At 43.9% G+C, this 18972-nt stretch overlaps 1 protein-coding gene and 1 pseudogene across 1 annotated transcript; one reads left to right on the top strand and one right to left on the bottom strand.

Annotated features, from left to right (window-relative positions):
* Positions 1–422: 422 nt before the first annotated feature.
* On the bottom strand, positions 423–1063 carry LOC100760503 (annotated as a pseudogene).
* A 10909-nt stretch (positions 1064–11972) lies between these two features.
* LOC100761955 (myeloid cell surface antigen CD33) lies at positions 11973–16245 on the top strand. The gene is made up of 4 exons (XM_035441650.1): positions 11973–12417; positions 12602–12880; positions 15259–15352; positions 16173–16245. The coding sequence occupies exons 1-4, from the start codon at positions 11973–11975 to the stop codon at positions 16243–16245; spliced, it is 891 nt and encodes a 296-aa protein (XP_035297541.1).
* The last annotated feature ends 2727 nt before the right edge of the window (positions 16246–18972 follow it).

The raw sequence follows: 18972 nt of genomic DNA, 5'->3' as shown, positions 1-18972 counted from the left end.
ACAAATATACAATCTGGAATGGATTTGTGGCAAATTGTGCCATAAGCAGATTTCCTTTAAATGGCTAAACAACGTTTGAAAAACAAGTGACAATAAAAGAAAATCTTTCTGGTACAATACCAGCAGTACAAAAAAATAGTACCTGGATAAAACACCCATTTTGCAATAGTGCAACTTTTCAGTACATATTGTTGACATTTACAACTCCATATTTAACAACAACATGCCAATGGTTCCTAAAAACTGCTTTTAAAAAGGCATAACCCAGATGTTCCCTCATTTGACCAACTCTAAGTTTAGACATGCAGAAGGGCTTGGATATATCCAAAGTATGCCACATTCAACATGTTACTTCATCAATTCTCTAAAATAAGGTTTAAGGACAATGACAGAAGATAAGATAAGGGGAAAAAAAACATGGAGGGATGAAGTCCTAATTACAATACATGCATTTTTTTTGACAGTAGGGGAAAACTTTTACAGATAAGTTACAAACAAAGAAAAGGCAAATAAACAATTTTCTACAAGATATTTAACACATTCTGTACAATGTCTTCACTTTGCTGTCATCATTTGTACAAACTCTTCATAGTGTACCTGACTGTCACCATTGAGATCTGCTTCCCTGATCATTTCATCAACCTCTTCATCTGTCAGCTTCTCTCCGAGGTTTGTCGTCACATGGCAAAGCTCTGCTTTGCTAATGTAGCCATTGCTATCCTTATCAAACACGAGGAATGCTTCTCTAGTCTCCTCTTCACTATCTGTACCTTTCATTTTTCTTGCCATCATTGTCAGAAATTCAGGGAAATCAATTGTGCCATTACCATCTGCACCTACGTCATTAATCATGTCCTGTAGCTCTGCTTCTGTAGGGTTCTGCCCAAGAGACCACATCATAGTACCATGATGTGGTCCTTTATTGTTATAGTCCCATCACCCTCCTTGTCAAACAGTGAAAAGGCTTCTTTGAATTCTGCAATCTGCCCTTCAGTTAGTTGATCAGCCATGCTGCACAGGCTGCCGGTTTCTGAGACACGACCATGCAACCACTCAACTCACTCGCTCCACTTGGATTCAAACTTCTTCTTAAAGTGTTCATAGTTGTTGATTTCTAATAATTGTTTATATTTCATCTTGTCCACTGGTCTAGCTATTAGTCTGTGTCAATAATGTAATATTGTTGTTATCAGTGTATGTTTTTGTGTTCCCCTTTACATACATTATACACAAAATGTTATACAATAAATTTCCCCAGAAAAGTGTAATTCAAATTACCCTAAAGTAAACAATCATACATGCAAACTTGGTCTAAATTTCTTTTAATTCATAAGACCTAAACAAATCTAAGAAATTAGTTATTTTAAATTAACTATGTTTTAAATGTCTCCAATGTTTCAATAAAGTCTCCTGGATTTTAGTTTTTGTTTTTTGGGGGTTTTTGTTGTTGTTGTTGTTGTTTTGGTTTTTCGAGACAGGGTTTCTCTATGTAGCTTTGGAGCCTATCCTGGCACTCGCTCTGGAGACCAGGCTGGTCTTGAACTCAGAGATCTGCCTGCCTTTGCCTCCCAAGTGCTGGGATTAAAGGCGTGTGCCACCAATGCCCGGCTTTGGATTTTAGTTTTTAAAAATGAGTTATTGTTTAAGAAAGGGGCTGGGAAAGATGCTTTATATTCTACAAAGATAATTTCTTGTATTTCATGCTCTGTTTAATCAGGCTTTATTTGAGTTTTACCTAAATGTTATAACAGCTAATTTTTAATCCATTATCTGTACTTCAAGATTGGCCTTTTGGGTGTTCTAACAGTAGTTATAACATTACTTCATGCTTTGGCTTTCTTCATTATTTTTCTTTTGTCACTGTTGTTCAGTGGTTACAACCTGTGATGGCTATGCTTGGTTGTCAACCTGACCACATCTGGAATTAACTAAAATCCAAAAATGGAGGACACAGCTGTGAGGGATTTGGGGCTTAATTTGAAGCAGGTGGGTCTGAAAGGTTCAGGCTTTAATGCTGATCAGCTCTACCTCTTTAAGAGACAGACTCCGCTCCCCTCCCCCCACAATAGTCAGGGCACACACAGGAAAACTTGCTAAGTCATCGCCACGTCGCCTGCCATGCATTACAGCCTGTGTGAGGACTCTGTCCATGTGCAAAACCCCAGTGCGCATGTGCAGCCTTCCCTTTAAAAGGTCTAGCCTTCCATCTTTCTCTCTCTCTTTGGCTCCTCTTGGGTTGGCTGACAACCCAGCTCCATCACCCCTGCTTCAGGTAAATAAACTCCACGTGGGTTGTTCATCCATTGTTCCTTTCTTTATATCAGCAGCTGCAGCTTCAAAAGAATAACAGGATCCACTTCAAATCCAGCCATTTGAGGCAGGAAAACAAAAGCCTTTCATCTGGATCTTGAGGCAGAAAGACGCATCTTTAGTCTGGGCCATACCTTCTGCTGACAGCCTATGTATATTGTATAGTATATGAAGACATGGAAGAAGGAAGTTTTTGTCTTTGTCTGCTTGTCCTAGCCATCTTAGTAGCAAATCCATTCCTTCAGTGGCATTAAAGCCTACTTCTTCGAGATTCCAGCATATACTGAAGACTAGCTGAGATATCCAGCCTTGTGGACTGAACAACTAATGGATGCTTGGACTTTTCTATTCACGACTATACATTGCTGAATTAGCTGGACAGAAGTCTCTAAGTCATTCTAATAAATGTCCTTTCTAAAAACATAGTTTTATTCTATTAGTTCTGTTACTCTAGAGAATGCTGACTAATACAGATTTTGGTACTAGCAGTGGCTCTAGAGGTATAAGGCTAAATCTTTTAAGTATCTGAAATGGGCTTTTCAGTTTGCCAACACCTACATGTACAGGAGCCTCTCCAGTTACCGAAGCCTCTCCTGGGAACTTAGAGAGTACTAAGAGCCCATGGTGTGAATTATTTTTACAAACTTAAGGCAAAAAATGCATCTGATTATTTTGATTCACCAATTGTGGGCTGCAATGGATTCGATGACTCTGTATACAACTCTTGACAGTTTGTGGAAACATAAGGAAAATGATGGTTGGCTGCTCTAAGTGTCTCTGGATAAGTTGACAGAGAACAGGAATAAGCTCCATGATAAATAATAATAATAATAATAATAATAATAATAATAATAATAATAACAACCAACTTCTAGCATTTCAGAATATGGTGAAGAACAACAATGAACACAGTGATAAAATTGACCTGCTCCAGAAGTGCGTAAACAGTCTATAAGTTCCTGGGTGTTCCCTGGAAGAGAATCTTCTCTCCAGCAGCCACAGAGCTCAAGTTGCAGAAATTCATACAGAAGCCCTGTCTTGAGCCCTTACCAGGTTTTGACTTGGGAGAATGACAAACTCAGCAAGTTGGTTTTGAGTATAAGTTTTACTTCACACTTATATCAAAGCAACACAGAAGCATAAGCAAACAATCCTAAGAACCACAGACAATAGGCTCACAGCAGGGGTTACCTCTCCTGCAGCGGCCAGCAGGTTCGGGGCTCAGGACTTCCACTCCTCTGGATTCTGGCCAGCGAGTCTCCTGAGGGCCCAGTGTCCTGGAGTTGGGCTCAGAACGGGCGGGCGGCACTCAGCAAGATGGACTGGTTGTCTTAGGTTAGCGGAGGAGAGCTCCAGGACATACAGTCATGGTACACTCTAAAATTCCTAGTTCTGAGCTGGTCCTTAAATAATTTGCTAAATCATGCTAATCACACTTTGCCACACTTCAAACATTTTCACTCCTATCTACAACGGCTGGGCTGCTTAGTGGGCCTACACTCCCTTTCCTTTAATCTTTCTTCAGCCAGGCCTTTGCCTGCCTGGTTGTAGCTTCTGTCCTAATCTCCCTCCAGCCAGGCCTTTGCCTGCCTGGTTACAAGGCTCCTTACAAGCCCTCATTATAAGGTTAGCTGAATTAGGTGAAAGTTCAGCTGCCAAACTCACCTTCCCCAATCTCAGAGGATGTTAGCAGTTTAAGTAAGGGCATTAGTTGGTAAAGAATGGAATCCTATAACATGGGATGGGATGTGAGGGAGGACTCTATTGAAGCTGAGAACTTTGAACCTTCAGATTCTCAAGGGTGTACCTCACCTGAGGAAGCAGTCTCTTCACCCTCAGCAGATTACTCACACCCCCAGTCCCTGAAATATTGCCTTTTTCACCTTTGTCTGAGGAAATTAATTCTTCATTGTCTGTTGAACCAGCAGTGACTTTCTCTGAAGGAAATGCCAGACAAAACAATACTGATGTCCCTCAAGACCCACCAATAGTTACCTCTAGACCTATAATCAGACTTAAGGCTAACCAGACTCCTAGAGGAGAGGAAGAAAGTGTAGTCCATGAGGAAGTGTGCTATACTATAAAGAGCTTAATGAGTTTGCTAATACATTTAAGCAGAAGTCTCAGGAATACGTGTGGGAATGGATTCTAAGAGTGTAGGATAATGGTGGAAGGAACACAAAACTGGATCAGTATGAGTTTATTGATATGGGCCTCTGAGTGGAGATTCTAGGTTTAATATGGAAGATTACACAGTTTTTTAAAAAAAGTGTCAAGTTTCTTTGAATGCTTGGCTAGAAGTATTTGTCAAAATGGCTACCAAAAAGGAGTTAGAGATGCCTGATACTCTTTAGTATACTGGATAGTTTTATGTCAATGTGACACAAACTAAAAGTCATTTGAGAGGAGGGAACGTCAACTGAGAAAATGCCTCCATAAGATCAGGCTTTGGGCAAGCCTGTAGGGCATTTTCTAAATTGGTGATTGATGGGAGAGTACCCAGCTCATTGTGGGTGGTACTATACCTGAGCTGGTGGTCCTGAGTTCTATAAGAAAGTAGTCTCTAATGATATTCTGCTATACTCATAGATCAGTGCCTTAATCTAGTCACCATCGGAGAGGCTTCCTCTAGCAGACAATGGGAACAGATAGAGACCCACAGCCAGACATTATGCAAAGAGAGTCTATGGGAGATGTACATTAAATCCCTCCCCTCAGAACTCAGGGAATCCTGTGGAAATTGTAAGAGCCAGAGGGGATGGGGGACATCAGGTGAATAAGGACCTCTGAGTCAACTGAGAAAGATTCATATGAACTCACAGAGATGGAAGCAGCAAGCATAGGATCTACACTGGTCTGCGCCAGGACCTCTGTGTATATATTATAGCTATTAGCTTAGAATTTCTATGGGATACCTGTAGGTGAGACCAAGTGGCTTTCTGACTCATGTGCCTGCTCTTGAGACTCTTTTCCTCATATTAGATTGCTATAGCCAACTTCAATATGATAGCTCTTGCTTCACCTTATTATATTTTATTCTGTCTTGTTTGATTGCTATCTGTTAGAAGCCTGTGCTTTTCTAGTGAGAGACAGAAAGGGATTTGGTCCAGAGGGGAGGGGAGGTGGGGAGAAACTGGGAGGAGGGGGGAGAGGAAGCTAGCAAACAAGCGGAGCAAGGCCTGTGGAGCAAGCCACTAAGCAGCACTCCTCCATGGCCTCTACATCAGCTCCTGCCTCCGAGTGAGTTCCTGTTCTGGCTTCTTTCAGTGATGGACTACAGTGTGGAAATATAAGTCAAATAAACCCTTTCCTCCCCAACTTGCTTTTTAGTCATGGTATTTCATCACGGCAATAGAATCCCTAACTAAGGCACTTGGATTAATGTTGATGAAGGGATTTTTAGACTCGAGGAAAATGCAGTGCTAGAGTGGGTACCTTGTGTAAAAACTAATCCTCCACAGTGGGAAGGCCCAGAAGACATGCCCTTCACTAACCCTATAAGACACAAAATGGTGAGGGGGCGGGCACCAGCACATTTGAAGAATTTTTTTGTCACCTTTTTCCTTGTGCCAGACCTTAGGATTAGAGATGCTGCTGCTCAGTTGGATGAATTAAATGCAATGCATTTAATTGGGCACTGAGGGACCAGGTGGCAACACTAAATTGTCAAAGGCAAGGTGATTGAAGCCATCATAACAGATAGTACAGACAAAGCAATGTTCATAGTGGCCTAACCCATAGTCAACACAGGCAAAATGAATTTTATAGTGGAATGACTCTATAGACCTTTGGTACTGGCTACTCATTTATGGTGTTTCCAGGCATGGGATAGTTAAGAAGCCTACTTCATTTTTGTTGAATCTGTACAAGTGGAAAAGTTCTCAAATGAAAGAAAAGCTTCATTGACTTATGGCAAAAAGGAATCTTGGCCAGTGAATTAATTTCCAGACTTGAGCCAGTTTGCAGAACCAGAACCCTTTGAATGAAGGAATAGCCAGGTTTCCCTGGAAGAACCTTGATAAAATACCTGAAAATTTTACTGTTAGTTTTTATCCAGTGCTTCTCCAGAGGGACTTATAGCCTTTTTCAAGGGTAACTGTACACTGGGGGAGGGTAAAAATCAGACTTTCTGAGATTTATTAGATACTGGTTCTACTTATTCCAAGAGATTACAAGAAACATTGTTACCCTCCAGTTAAGGTGGCAACTTTAGAGGTCAGATAATTAGTGGAGTTGGCTGAAATCCAACTCATAGTAGATCTCTCATTGTTTCCTTGGCCAGTACAGCAGATTGATCATGGAGAGCGACAGGAGACTATCAAAAATTCAATCAAGTAATGAGTCAAATTGCAGCTGCTGTACCATATGTTGTGTCCTTACTTGAGCAAATTAACACATCTCCTAGTACAGGGTTTGCAGCTATTGATTTACCAAATGCCTTCTTCTTGTTACTTACCTTAAAGACCACCAGAAACAATTTGCTTTCAGTTGGCAAGGGGAGCAATATACCTTTATAGTTTTTTATCTCCGGGATATATTCACTCTCCTGCCCTGTGTCATAACTTAGTTAAAAGGGATCTTGATTATCTGTCTCTTCACAAGATACCACATCGGTACACTTTATCAAAGACATTATGATGATTGGACCAAGTGAGCAGGAGACAGCAACCACTTTGGACTCATTGGTAACACATATGCATATCAGAGGATAGAAGATAAATCCAACTGAAATTCAAGGGCCTTCTACCTCAGTGAAATTCTTAGCATTCCAAGTAGTGTGGGGTATGCAGAGATATTCCTTCTAAGGTAAAGGATAAGTTTTTGCAACTGACTCCTCCCACCACCAAGAAACAAGCCCAACATTTAGTTGTCCTATTTGGATTCTAGAGACAGAACATTTCTCACTTGGGTGTATTTTTCTGTACCATATACCACATGACTCACAAAAATGCTAGCTTTGTGGGGCCTGGAACAGGAGAAAGCTCTTCAACAAGTCCAAGCTGCTGTGCAGGCTACTGTCCCACTTGAACCATATGATCCAGCAGATCCAATGGTACTTGAGGTGTCAGTGGAAGATAGGGATGCTGTTTGGAGCCTTTGGCAGGCCCTTATAGGTGAATTACAAAAGAAACCTTAGGATTTTGGAACAAGGTTCTACCATCATCTGCAGATAATTATTTTCCCTTTGAGAGACATTTCTTGGCCAGCTATTGGTCCTTAGTAGAAACTGAACATTTGACAGTGGGTTACCAAGTTACCATGCAATGTGGACTGCCCATCATAAACTGGGTGTTATCTGACCCACCAAGTCATTGCACAGCAGCAATCCATTATCGAATGCAAGTGGTAATTACATGATTGGACCTGAGCAGGTCCTCAAGTCACAAGCAAGTTACATGAAGAAGTCTTCCCAAATACCTGTGTTTTCTACTCCTGTTACAACACTGTCTGCTGCCAATAATGCACCTATAGTGTCATGGGATATGCCCTATTGAGAAAGAGAAGACTAGGGCATGGTTTGCTGATGGTTCTGCATGTTATCCAGGCACTATCCAGAAGTGGACAGCTGCAGCATTACAACTCCTTCTGGGACAATGCTGAAAGACACTGGCAAAGGGAAACCTTCATAGTGGGCAGAACTTTAGGCAATACACATAATCATATCTTTTGGGAGGAAAGGAGAAATGACCAGATGTGTGTTGTTTCCAAATGGATAAAAGATGTGATGATACTTATGTAAATACTCATCAAAAGGTGACTTCAGCTGAGGAGAACCCATTCTGTGACAGTCAACCTCTTTCCCCAGCCATTCCTGTCATTACCCAATGGGTCCATGATCAAAGAGGCCATGATGAAAGGGATGGAGGGGTCTTGCCTAGGCTTGACAACATGACTGCCACTCACCAAGGCTGACCTGGCTACAGATGCTGCTAAGTACCAGACCTGCCAACAACAGAAACCAACATTGAGCCTCAGATATGGCACCATTCCCCAGGGTGACCAGCCAGCATCCTGGTGGCAGGTTGACTACATTGGACTGCTTCCTCCATGGAAAGTACTTTGTCCTTACCACAGTAGATACTTATTCTTCTGACCATGAAACTCACTTTACAGCCAGAGAAGTTTGACAGTAGGCTCATGATCATGAAGTCCACTGGTCTTACCATGTTGCCCATAATCCTGAAGCAGTGGCCTGATAAGAAGACAGAATGGCCTTTTGAAGACACCGTTTCATTGCTAATTAGGTGCCATCAGCCTGGAGGGCTGGGGCAGGGTTCTCCAGAAGGTGGTATATGCTTCGAATCAGCATCTAATACATGGTACAATTTCTCCCATACTGTAGCTGTAAGTCATTCTAATAAATCCTCTTTCTATATATAGAGAGATTCAGTATATAAGTTATCTCACTCTAGAGAACTCTGACTAAGACAGAAGGGGGTTCGTGGAAAGGAAAATGAAAGATAGGAGAAGGTAATGATGGGAGTGGATGTGGAAAAGGTACCCCTAAGCTGTACTTCGATATGGTGTGTTCACAGAGGTATGACTGTAGATACATGATGTATTAGAAGGGAAATGTGATTCTGAAACACTTCATTTTGTAGAATCAACATAAACAATTAAGAAAGTTTTTAGACACCAGAACACAGAGACTGTCACTTGGGGGGAGGTTTGCCCCCTTCCTTCCCTGAGGTCTCTCAGAGCTACTCAGTAGCTTCCTTCTCATGAAGCTTTCATAGCCCCAAACAACCACACACAGCAGGTGTCTGAAACACAGATGCTTCTTCTCTTGTGGTTAAAGAGGTTGGAAATCCAAAGTCATGTTCTTTGGTGCCAAGTACTATGTTCCTAGGGTGGCTGCCCCTGAAGAGATCAGAGGGACTGTCCACCCCTTTGCTTATCCACTTGTTGGAGGCTGTTGTCCCCTATCCATTACTCCCATCTCTGCCTCTGGAGTCACATGCAGGATGGTCCCCAATGGGCAAAATCCTTCACTCAGTCACATTTACCAAGACCATTCATAGGAGAAAGGAAACATTACAGGTTCTAGGCAATGGTGTCCGAGTTTCTTTGGGCTGCAGTACCCAGTGCCATCTCACTAGGATGCTTGTCTGTCTGAACCAGCCTCCTTCATAATCTTTGTTTTCTTCTTCCTCCTGGGCATATCATGTGTTTCCTTGCATACAACAAGAATGTTGAGTTAGCAGTGTCTTCTTACTGTCATGAAAAAGGGTTAAGAGGATGAAACATTACATACATGAGAAGACATCTAAAAATATGTGACTGTGTCCACAGCATATTAAGAACTTTTAATTAAGCAATTTATAAGCAAATAGAAACAATTCTGAATTTAGAAAATGAGATACTATTCAACAACAAAGAGATAATTGCATATAAAAATTACAGAGAATAAAACTCAGCATGCTTAACTGTGCACAGACATCTATACCTCACTCCACCTCCCAAGGATCATGAATCAATTCAGAAGAAAGACTAGAAAGAATTAAGAGCCAGAGGCAGCGAATGACCACCAGGAAGCAGTGTCCTCTGTACACACCCAGGCAGGTATACATATGAACTCATAGTGGTTGTGATAGCATGTATAAGACCCGTGCAAACTCAAGTCAGACCAATTCCCAGCATGGAGAGGAGAGGTGGGCATGACATCCTGCCCCCTAGTTGAAGAGCCGTTGGCAACTGATAGCTGCTGGGATAGGGAGAGTCAGTTTTCTTTAAGGGTATGGCTCCTGGTAGGTTGACCACACCCCAGTGGAGGGTCACAAACCCAAGAGCATATGGGTAACACAAACTGAACTCAATGTGTTTTAATTAAAATGGGAACACAAAGGTGGGTAGATAGGGAAGTAGGGGTAGGGGTATATATATGATCAAAATACATTCTATGAAATTCTCAGAATTAATAAAAATATTTTTGAGACAGTATCTCACTATATAATCCTGGCTGGTCTAGAACTCACTATGTAGACCAGGCTCATTCAACTCACAGAGATCCGTCTTCCTCTGCCACTGAGTGCTGGCATTAAAAGTATACACCATCACACCCAGCAAATAAATTTCTAAAAAATATATATATTGGTAACATTAGATTCTATGACACAGGAAACCATAGGAATTGAACCAAAAATTGAATCTTTTCTAACAATCCGCTTATTCTATCTGACACTGCAGTGCCTTCTGATGGACATCTAACTGGGAGATACAGATCTGAGATTTGAAGCAAGTGCTGATGTTCAAGGTGAGGACTTAGCCGTGGCTGTTATCCACACCACACCACACCACACCACACCATGAGAAGCTGTTTATCCTGTACTGTTGAGAACTCATGTTCTCTTATTGTGTCACGTTGACGGTGCTACTGTCATTGGCACCTTGGGAATTAGTCCATTAGATTTGAGAGAAACAATTCCCAGTTCATGCTTTACAAATATATACCTCCATGGCAGGTGGAGAGCTCGCCAGTGCCAGCAGCTTTGAAGACAGCAGCACCAGTGTATGGAGAGGCTGAGACTCCTGCAAGGCAGGTGGCGCTGGGGTGGGGTGGGGGGGTAGACACAAGTTTCCCTTCTTGTGTCTAGTTCTGCAAAGTCCAAAGCTCACTGTATACTTCCTGGAAAAATGAGTGGGCAAACTCAACAGAGTCTGGCTTCATTTCATCTGAGATCTTCCTCCTAAGGAGAGGCCTTAGACTAAGGAAAGGTCTTAGAGTCACCCCTCTGTCTGGATCAACCCCGGTGCTGTAGGGAAGTCCCTCACAACTTGCTCTCTAACCTTCTCTACTCCTCCCTTCCTTCCTTTATTCCCTCCTTCCTTCCCTCCCTAGTGCCCTCTCTCCCTTTTTTCCTTACTTCTTTACTTCCTTCCTCCCTCCCTCTCTCTCTCTCTCCATCCATCCTTTTTCCTTCCTTCCTTCCTTCCTGTGTGCATGTGTGTGCATATGTCAGGTGTCCTCCTCAACTATTCTCTGCCTCATCAATTTTTTTGAAGATTTATTATTTTATTTTATGTTTATGCGTGTTTTGCCTGGATGTATATGTATGCACCACCTGCATGCCTAGTGCAGGTCAGAAGAGGATGTCAAATTCCTTGGAGTTGTGGATGGCTGTGGGACACCAAATTGGTCCTGGGAATTGAACATGGGTCTACTGCAAGAGCAATAAGTGCTTTAAACCACTGAGGCATCTCTCCAGTTTCTAAACCTCGTTTTTTGAGAGTCTCTCACTGAATCTGGAGATAACAAAGTCAGGTAGAATGGCTGGTTGACAAACTCTAGGGATCCTCCTGTCTCTTCCTCCCCAACACTGGGATTTACGGACATGCACTGTCATGCCCATATTTTTGTACGTGCTGTGAATCTGAATTTAGGTCCTTGTGTTTGTTCAATCAACACTTTGCAGACTGAGCTATCTTCACAGTCCTCCTTCTCTGTTCCTCTCTGCCTGGGTCGCTCAGGTCTCTTTGACATCTGGTTGCTGGGTTTTCCTATGTTCTCTGCAGACAGGAAGACTCAGGCCACCTGCAGTCCTTGGTTCCTCTTCTGTGAGTTGAAAGCTCTTGATTCTCTGCAGCTTTCCCAGTTCCTATAAAGCTTTGCCTGCTGGAGTCCTCTCTTTGCTCACTCACAGGAGCCCAGGCCTTGGGCAGGGATGCTGTTGCTACTGCTCTGGGTGTGTGGGTGGGCATCTGAAAACTACTTTCTTCTCCATGCAGAGTCCATGTTTATGTATGAGACATTCAAGGTGGAATTGCAGTCCACACTTGTGACAGTGCAGGAGGGTCTGTGTGTCTTCGTGCCCTGCACATTCTTTAGTCTTTTCAAGAACCCAAGTTTTAACACCACCGTCTTCGGCTACTGGTTCCGTGCAGGATCGAATACAGACCTTGATTTTCCAGTGGCTACAAACAACCCAGACAAAACAATGCAGGAGACTCACAGCCAATTCCATCTCTTTGGGGACCCAAGGATCAATGACTGCTCACTGGACATCAGAGATGCACAGAGGAGTGACAGCGGTTATTACTTCTTCAGAACGGAAAGTGATACCTTTAAGTGGAATTACTACAAAGATCAGCTCTTTCTGAATGTGACAGGTAAAGTACTGGTTCCATGTTGACCACAGAGGAAGCTCATGGATGCCACAAAGCAGGGCTGGGGTCATAGCCTGAGAGTCACTGGGGATGGAGTAGGGTAATGGAGGAGCTGGATCCAAACCTGGGCTTCTCAGTGGCTGTACTTCTCCCCTGTCCTGATCCTGCATCTTTTTCTCCTCACCAGCCCTCAATCACACCCCCAACATCGACATCCCACAGACTCTGGAGCTTGGCCATCCTAGCAACGTGACATGTTCTGTGCCCTGGGCCTGTGAAAAGGGGACACCTCCCATCTTTTCCTGGATGTCAGCTGCCCTCACATCCCTGGGCCCTAGGACCACCCTTTCTTCAGTTCTGACCCTCACACCTAGGCTACAGGACCATGGCACTAACCTCGTCTGTCAAGTGACCTTCCCTGGAGCTGGTGTAACTGTTCAAAAGGCTGTCCAGATCAATGTCACCTGTGAGTTCAACCCAGTGCTGGGGTTCATGGTGACTGTGTGATGGATCATAGTTGGATTGGGGACTAAGATAGACACAGTCCCCATACCTCTCGAATTCTACGCTTTCTGGACAGTTGTGGGGAATGGTGCTGAAACCTGAGATGTCAAGTTTTTTGTTTTGTTTTCTGTTTTTGTTTTTCCAAGATACTGCACAGAATACCGCAACCCACGCCACTAGAGGAGCTGGCCCAGGTAGGGGGAGTCATCTTGTGTTGCAGGAACAGGATCTCTGTAGCTTAGAGCAAGGTTCGTCCTTCCTTATCCTGAACTCAAAAACCCCCTTCTTAGAAAACTAATGACCTTTCTCATCCACAGTACATTCAAGTGTCACAGCACCTGTCCCCACCTATTCCTTGATCCTTTTGGGCTTCTGGGGCACTCTAGGGTCATTACAGGGATAGGCCAGCATTCACAAAACAGAATCACACACTCTAACACTTGTGTATGTCAGCTTGGATCTTATGGTGCATGCAGGAGACACAGCGTTATGGGTAAACATTCACAGAAGTTAGTCCCCTTCTCAGGACAGACCAATGAGTACACACAGTGCTAATCTATTGTTTGTCCACATGTAGCCTGAGAGGACTCAGGATATCAGTAGCCTAATGGTTTCTGTTCTCCATGACTCTGGTTCACACTGGTTGGATCCAGTTCTGTGGACATTTTATACTATTGGGCAGCCATCTCATTGATATCACTCTGCCAAAAGCAATGTGTGGTGAGTAGTTTTGTATGTATGTCTGTCAATCTGTCTGTCAGTCTTTCTATCTGTCTGAATTACTAATTCCCCAATACAAATTGCATCTGGATCTGGTGTCTTTCTAATACAAAGAATGATGACCAAGTGTTTCTTCATGGCTGCCGAACAGCAGAACATTCCCAGCAGGGAGCTAGGAGAGTGTATACTTCCACCAAGTCAGGTGGAGCAAACCCTTTTTGTTTGTTTTCATTTGGGTCCTGTGGACTGATCCTAGGATGAGCAATGACCCACCCCCTGTCCCTGGGAATCTTTTGCGTATTCATCAATATCAGGAGAAGTTTGGTATTGCTTATTTATGCACTTTGACCAGACATAAAGACAAAGAAAATGTAGGGACAGGGAGATAGCTCAGTGAGTAAAGGGCTTGCCTTGCAGGAACTGAGTTCAATTCCCAAAACCCACATTTCAGACACACACACATACAGAAGCTGGGAGGGAAGAAGGGGGAAAGGAGTGAGGAATGGAGGGACAGAGGGAGAGAGGGAGGAAGGGAGTTGGTATTGTGGCATGTGCTTATAATTCCACTGCTGGGGAGATGACGTCAGGCTCACTGGTCATTCAATCTGGCTTAACCAGATTGTTAGCTAGATGTTAACCAGGTGAGTCACAGGCCATTGAGCAACCTTGTCTCTTCTTGGCCATTATTTTCTGAAAAGTACTAGTTAAAAATCCTATAACAGTTATGAGCTGGAGTGTTCAGACCTTCAGACCTTCATACTCTATTTTTTTGAGGAAGGGCCTCACTATGTTACCAGGCTGGCCTCAAGTCAGAGAGAGAGAGAGAGAGAGAGAGAGAGAGAGAGAGAGAGAGAGAGAGAGAGAGAGAGCAATAGAGACAGAGATAGAGACATAGACAGAGATAGAGATAAATATGAAATCTGCCTCTGTCCTAGGGGCTGAGATTAAAGGCATTTGAGTTCTTTGTAATTTCAAGCTGTAAGAGTTCTTTTCTGGAGGCTGGAGAGATGGCTCAGTGGTTGAGAGCATTGGCTTCTCTTTCAGACCACATGGGCTCAGTTCCTATCACCCACATGGTGGTTCATAGCTGTCTGTAACTCCAGTTCTAGGGGATCTGACAGCCTCCTTTGACTTCAGAGAACACCAGGCACTCATGTGTGCCAATACATACACACAGGCAAATAAAAACATAAAATTTTTAAAGAGTTCTTTTTATGTGCTTGACAACAGCCCATTACCACAATATGCAAATATGCCCCCTAGATCTGTAATTCCTTGATATTTTCAATGGCAGTTGTTGGTTTTAATTTTTGATGCAGAATCTTGCTAGGTAACCCATGCTGGCTTTGAACCCATAATCCTATTGCTTCATCCTTCTGAGTAGTAATATTATAGATGGTCACCATGCCTCTGTGACAGAAGCTTTAATTATGAAAGAAAGTGGTTTTTTTTTCTGATATATTGTTGGCAACATGGTGAGGGAGTCAGGGAGGCTTGGGCTAATGAGGTCTCAGGTCTGGGATGCAGGAAGATTTAAAGGACTATATCTATGTGCTACTGAGAGAGGGAGGTCTCTGCCTGGGATTATCGATAAATTCAGGTCCACCCACCTTTCTTTAGGGAAATCAGGTACCCTGGCAGAGGTGGTGCTAGTGGCAATGGGAGAGGCAGCTATCAAATTCCTGCTTCTTGGGATCTGCTTCATCTTCCTCAGGTGAGTGTTGCTCCTAGGACAAAGCAGAGGTGTGAGGAGGGCAGAGACACAAGGCTGAATCTTAGATTACTACTGCTGGGAGATAAGATGGGGGTCTTAAGGCTTGGTATCTAGGCAGGGAGCTCATAGGTACTGACAGCTACTTGCAATGCTAGAGCTTTCAAATGTAGCAGCTGAGGGAGTGTATTAGTCAGAGTTCTCTAGAGAAACAGAACTGGTAGAATGTAAGTGCACACACATGCACTGGATTTATTAGAGTGGATTACAGGTTATATAGTCTATGGTCTGACTATTCCAACAATGGGCTGTCTGACAGAAAGTCCAAGAGACCAATATTTGTTCAGTACACGAGGCTGGATGTCTCAGCTGGTCTTCAATATACACTAAAATCCCAAAGAAGTAGACTCTGATACCAGTGAAGGGATGAACTTGCCAGGCAGAGTGAGAGCAGGCAAAGGGCAAGTGCTTCTTCCATGTCTTTTATAGAGTGCCACCAGAAGGCATGGCCTAGATTTAAGGTAGATCTCCCCACCTCAAAAGATCTGGGTTTAGGGTGGGTCTTTCCACCTTAAGTAAATCAATTAAGAAAAATCCCTCACAGCAGTGCCCAGCCACTTGGCTTAATACCAGATGTAGTCAACATGACAGCTAAGAACAGCCATCAAGAAAGAAGGCTAGCTTCCACAGCTGGGTCCTGTGGTCTGGGTGTCTGTCTCTCTCTCAGTCACACTTACAGCCTATCACCAGGCTCAAGGAAGGTGAACTGCTGGACCTGGTCCCCTACATTGTCCACACTGAAGTCTCTGGTCTCTTCACTCAGCATGGAATCCCAAAGGAGAAGAGTGGAGAGGCCAGCAACACAGGTGGATTATGCAGAAACTGTCATGGATTAGTCTCTCAGGTGAGTGAGGTGGGATTCCAGTGTTTGATGTCCTTTGGGACTATTCCTTGTGATGAGCCCAGTGTGACCTGGCTTTCCATGACCACTGGCCACCCTCCTCTGAGCCCACATGCCTGTTGGTCCCGTCATGCTCCTGGATCGGCAGCCCCATTTTTTTCCAGAGCTAGCCTTGGTTCTCTTCTGTCTTTACCCCATGACCCATACTGACCCCTTTATTCATCCAATCTTGATTATCCCTGAACTATATCTTTCCCTGGTCATTGACTCTCTCTCACCTCCTGCCTCTGTATCAGGACCCCAGAACTTAGTAGGCCTCCAGACCTCAGCACAACTGACTCCATGATGGGAGTACCATTCAGGCCATAAAACTCAGTACATGGTCAGTACCGCCTACCAAAATGAAAACAAAGACCTAATCCATCAAAGTCCATGGTTATGGAAAAGTCTCCAAAGTACTAACTTTGCCTTTTGACTTCCATAATTCTGGCTAAATGTCCTTGTTAAATGAAGTATGTCAATACAGAACAGTGTTTTTGTGCCTAAAAGTTTACACTGACAGAGTCTTGGGATATTATCAGAGACTACACTGGGATCCCGAATACCCAGTGTAGTCTCTGGCCAGCTAATATAGATTTTTCTATTGACTTAAAGCAAGCAGTCTTCTCTACTGGATACCCCATAACATTTCTGGAGGCTCCACCAAGATTCCCAGAGACCAAACCTTGAGACACTGTGTGTCTCAGAGCCCCTTGAAATGGGAAAGAATGTGATGGTCAAAGAGCTCCTAGGGGGTACAAAACCTGAGTTCCAGGTTCCCAAGACTCCTTTTGATCAATCACTGCCTAACACTTCAGATGAGTCTGACACCTCTACCCCAAAATGAAACAAATTAGAAAGTGGCCTTATCTGTCACCTGCAGACAAATCTGGTAAAGGTGCCTTCTGTTTGGACACATAGGAGAGATCAGACATAGCTGTTGATCCAGTGTCCAGGAATCATATGAGAAGCCACTGGATTCTCACTGTCTGTCCAGGTGTATCAAGTGATGATGTGTGGTTGCCACCCCTGGTTGTCCTCCCTCCCTCCCTCCCTCCCTCCCTCTCTTCCTCTCTCCCTCTCTCTCTCTCTCTCTCTCTCTCTCTCTCTCTCTCTCTCTCTCTCTCGGTGGGGGTTCTGACAAATGTTTCTGTCAGTTCTGTTTCCCTGTATTGACCAATGGCTTTCTTTGGTCAATACCCCCACCCCAACTCCGGCTTAAGACCTGTGGCCCTTGCTGTTGAAAACCCAAATTCTTTTGTCTCTTCCAGGTTGCCCAGAGAGACACCCCACCCCAAAAAAAAAGAAAAAAAAATGAAGGAAGGAAGGAAGGAAGGAAGGAAGGAAGGAAGGAAGGAAGGAAGGAAGGAAAAAAAACTTCACCTGTCTGCACCACTCCAGTAGAGTGCTTGCTTGTTTTGTTGCTTGACTCCTGCCCAGGGTTGGTCCCTGTGTGGAGGGGGGAAGGGCTGGGCCTCTCATCAGGGCCCCTGCCATCTAAGTGCAATACACAAGGAAGGGGGAAATACTTCCCCCAGGGGAGCATTCCCTCTGCTCCTGCCTGCTCTAAGCAGCACCAGGGAGGGGGGGTGGCAGTTCTCCTGGGGTGAGCCCAAAGGAAGAGAGAAAGTCCTGCTCCTTTCTTTTCCGTGGTTCATGTCTTCTTTTCAATTAGTGATCTGTATAGTTGGGAAACTCAAAACTCAACATCCTCTGAAAAAAAGCAGAAAACCCACCCCTGGACCAGGCTGGGAATCACTGTCACACAATGCAGCTGAAAGACCCCCCATGGGGTGGGACCCCAGGGTGACCACTCGGGAAATGTGGCGACCCCAATCACCAGGCGGAGGCAAGGACTTGATGCAAATTGCAAGAGGTTTTATTACAGTTGTTTAACAAATGGGCCTTTCATCCACCCACCATGGGTATGGCTGGGGAAAAAGACCATGAGAAACCCCGGGACAAAGATCTTATAGGACAGCATAAGGGGAGCATCTAGGGGTATGCACAGGCTCAGGATTGGTGTGCCTCCAGGCTTGGAGGACCTGTCACAGGGCAGCTTGTTGATTGGTCAACTGGTTGCTATGAGCCATAGGCCCTCCCAGGGTGGTTGCTATGTTCTGTACCTCTCTGCTGTGAACTTGTCTGTAAAGCACACCCAGAGCCATAAACATAGCCCTGCTAGCTAACTTCTGATTGGTTCCTTGCCACGAGGCAGGCATCTGACCTCCTCCAAGGCAAGATCAGGCAAGCATGTGTTAGGCTGTTATGGCTGCCAAAACGGGGAGCTGGTCCCTTCACAGCCTGGACAGACTAGATTTTCCCTTATGTCCAACACTGACTAAGGAGACTTAAACAATTTTCACTAGGTTCTTTTTAGACGAATTAAAGACAGTTGCTAAAAAGATTTCCTCTGTCATCCGGTTGGCTTCAGATATTGGGGAAAAAAATTTAAAAAATTTAAAAATATAAATAAGTTAGGGGGAGGGGGCTGGTGGGGGTTGGGGGAGGGAGAAGGGACTGACATGTGAAATTATAATTTGATATATATATATATATATATATATATATATATATATATATGTCCCAATTGCTGGAGGTAGCTCAAACGGTATTTAACAACAGACAACTGATTAGGGTGAGACCTTTACCATAGCTGAAAGTCACTGTTACCTTCTCTGTG

The sequence above is a fragment of the Cricetulus griseus genome, chromosome 3, assembly GCF_003668045.3.
Source record: "Cricetulus griseus strain 17A/GY chromosome 3, alternate assembly CriGri-PICRH-1.0, whole genome shotgun sequence".
Taxonomy (NCBI): Eukaryota; Metazoa; Chordata; class Mammalia; order Rodentia; family Cricetidae; genus Cricetulus; species Cricetulus griseus.
Note: the sequence above shows the minus strand (reverse complement) of the source record. Positions and strands in the feature narration are given on the sequence as shown.

Bases quoted from the DNA above. Each gene is read 5' to 3' on its own strand.
- LOC100761955 (XM_035441650.1), top strand. From the start codon at position 11,973: ATGCTGTTGCTACTGCTCTGGGTGTGTGGGTGGGCATCTGAAAACTAC. The intron at 12,418-12,601 runs GTAAAGTACTGG...TCTCCTCACCAG, and splicing joins GCTCTTTCTGAATGTGACAG to CCCTCAATCACACCCCCAAC. The intron at 15,353-16,172 runs GTGAGTGTTGCT...CTCTTCACTCAG, and splicing joins ATCTGCTTCATCTTCCTCAG to CATGGAATCCCAAAGGAGAA.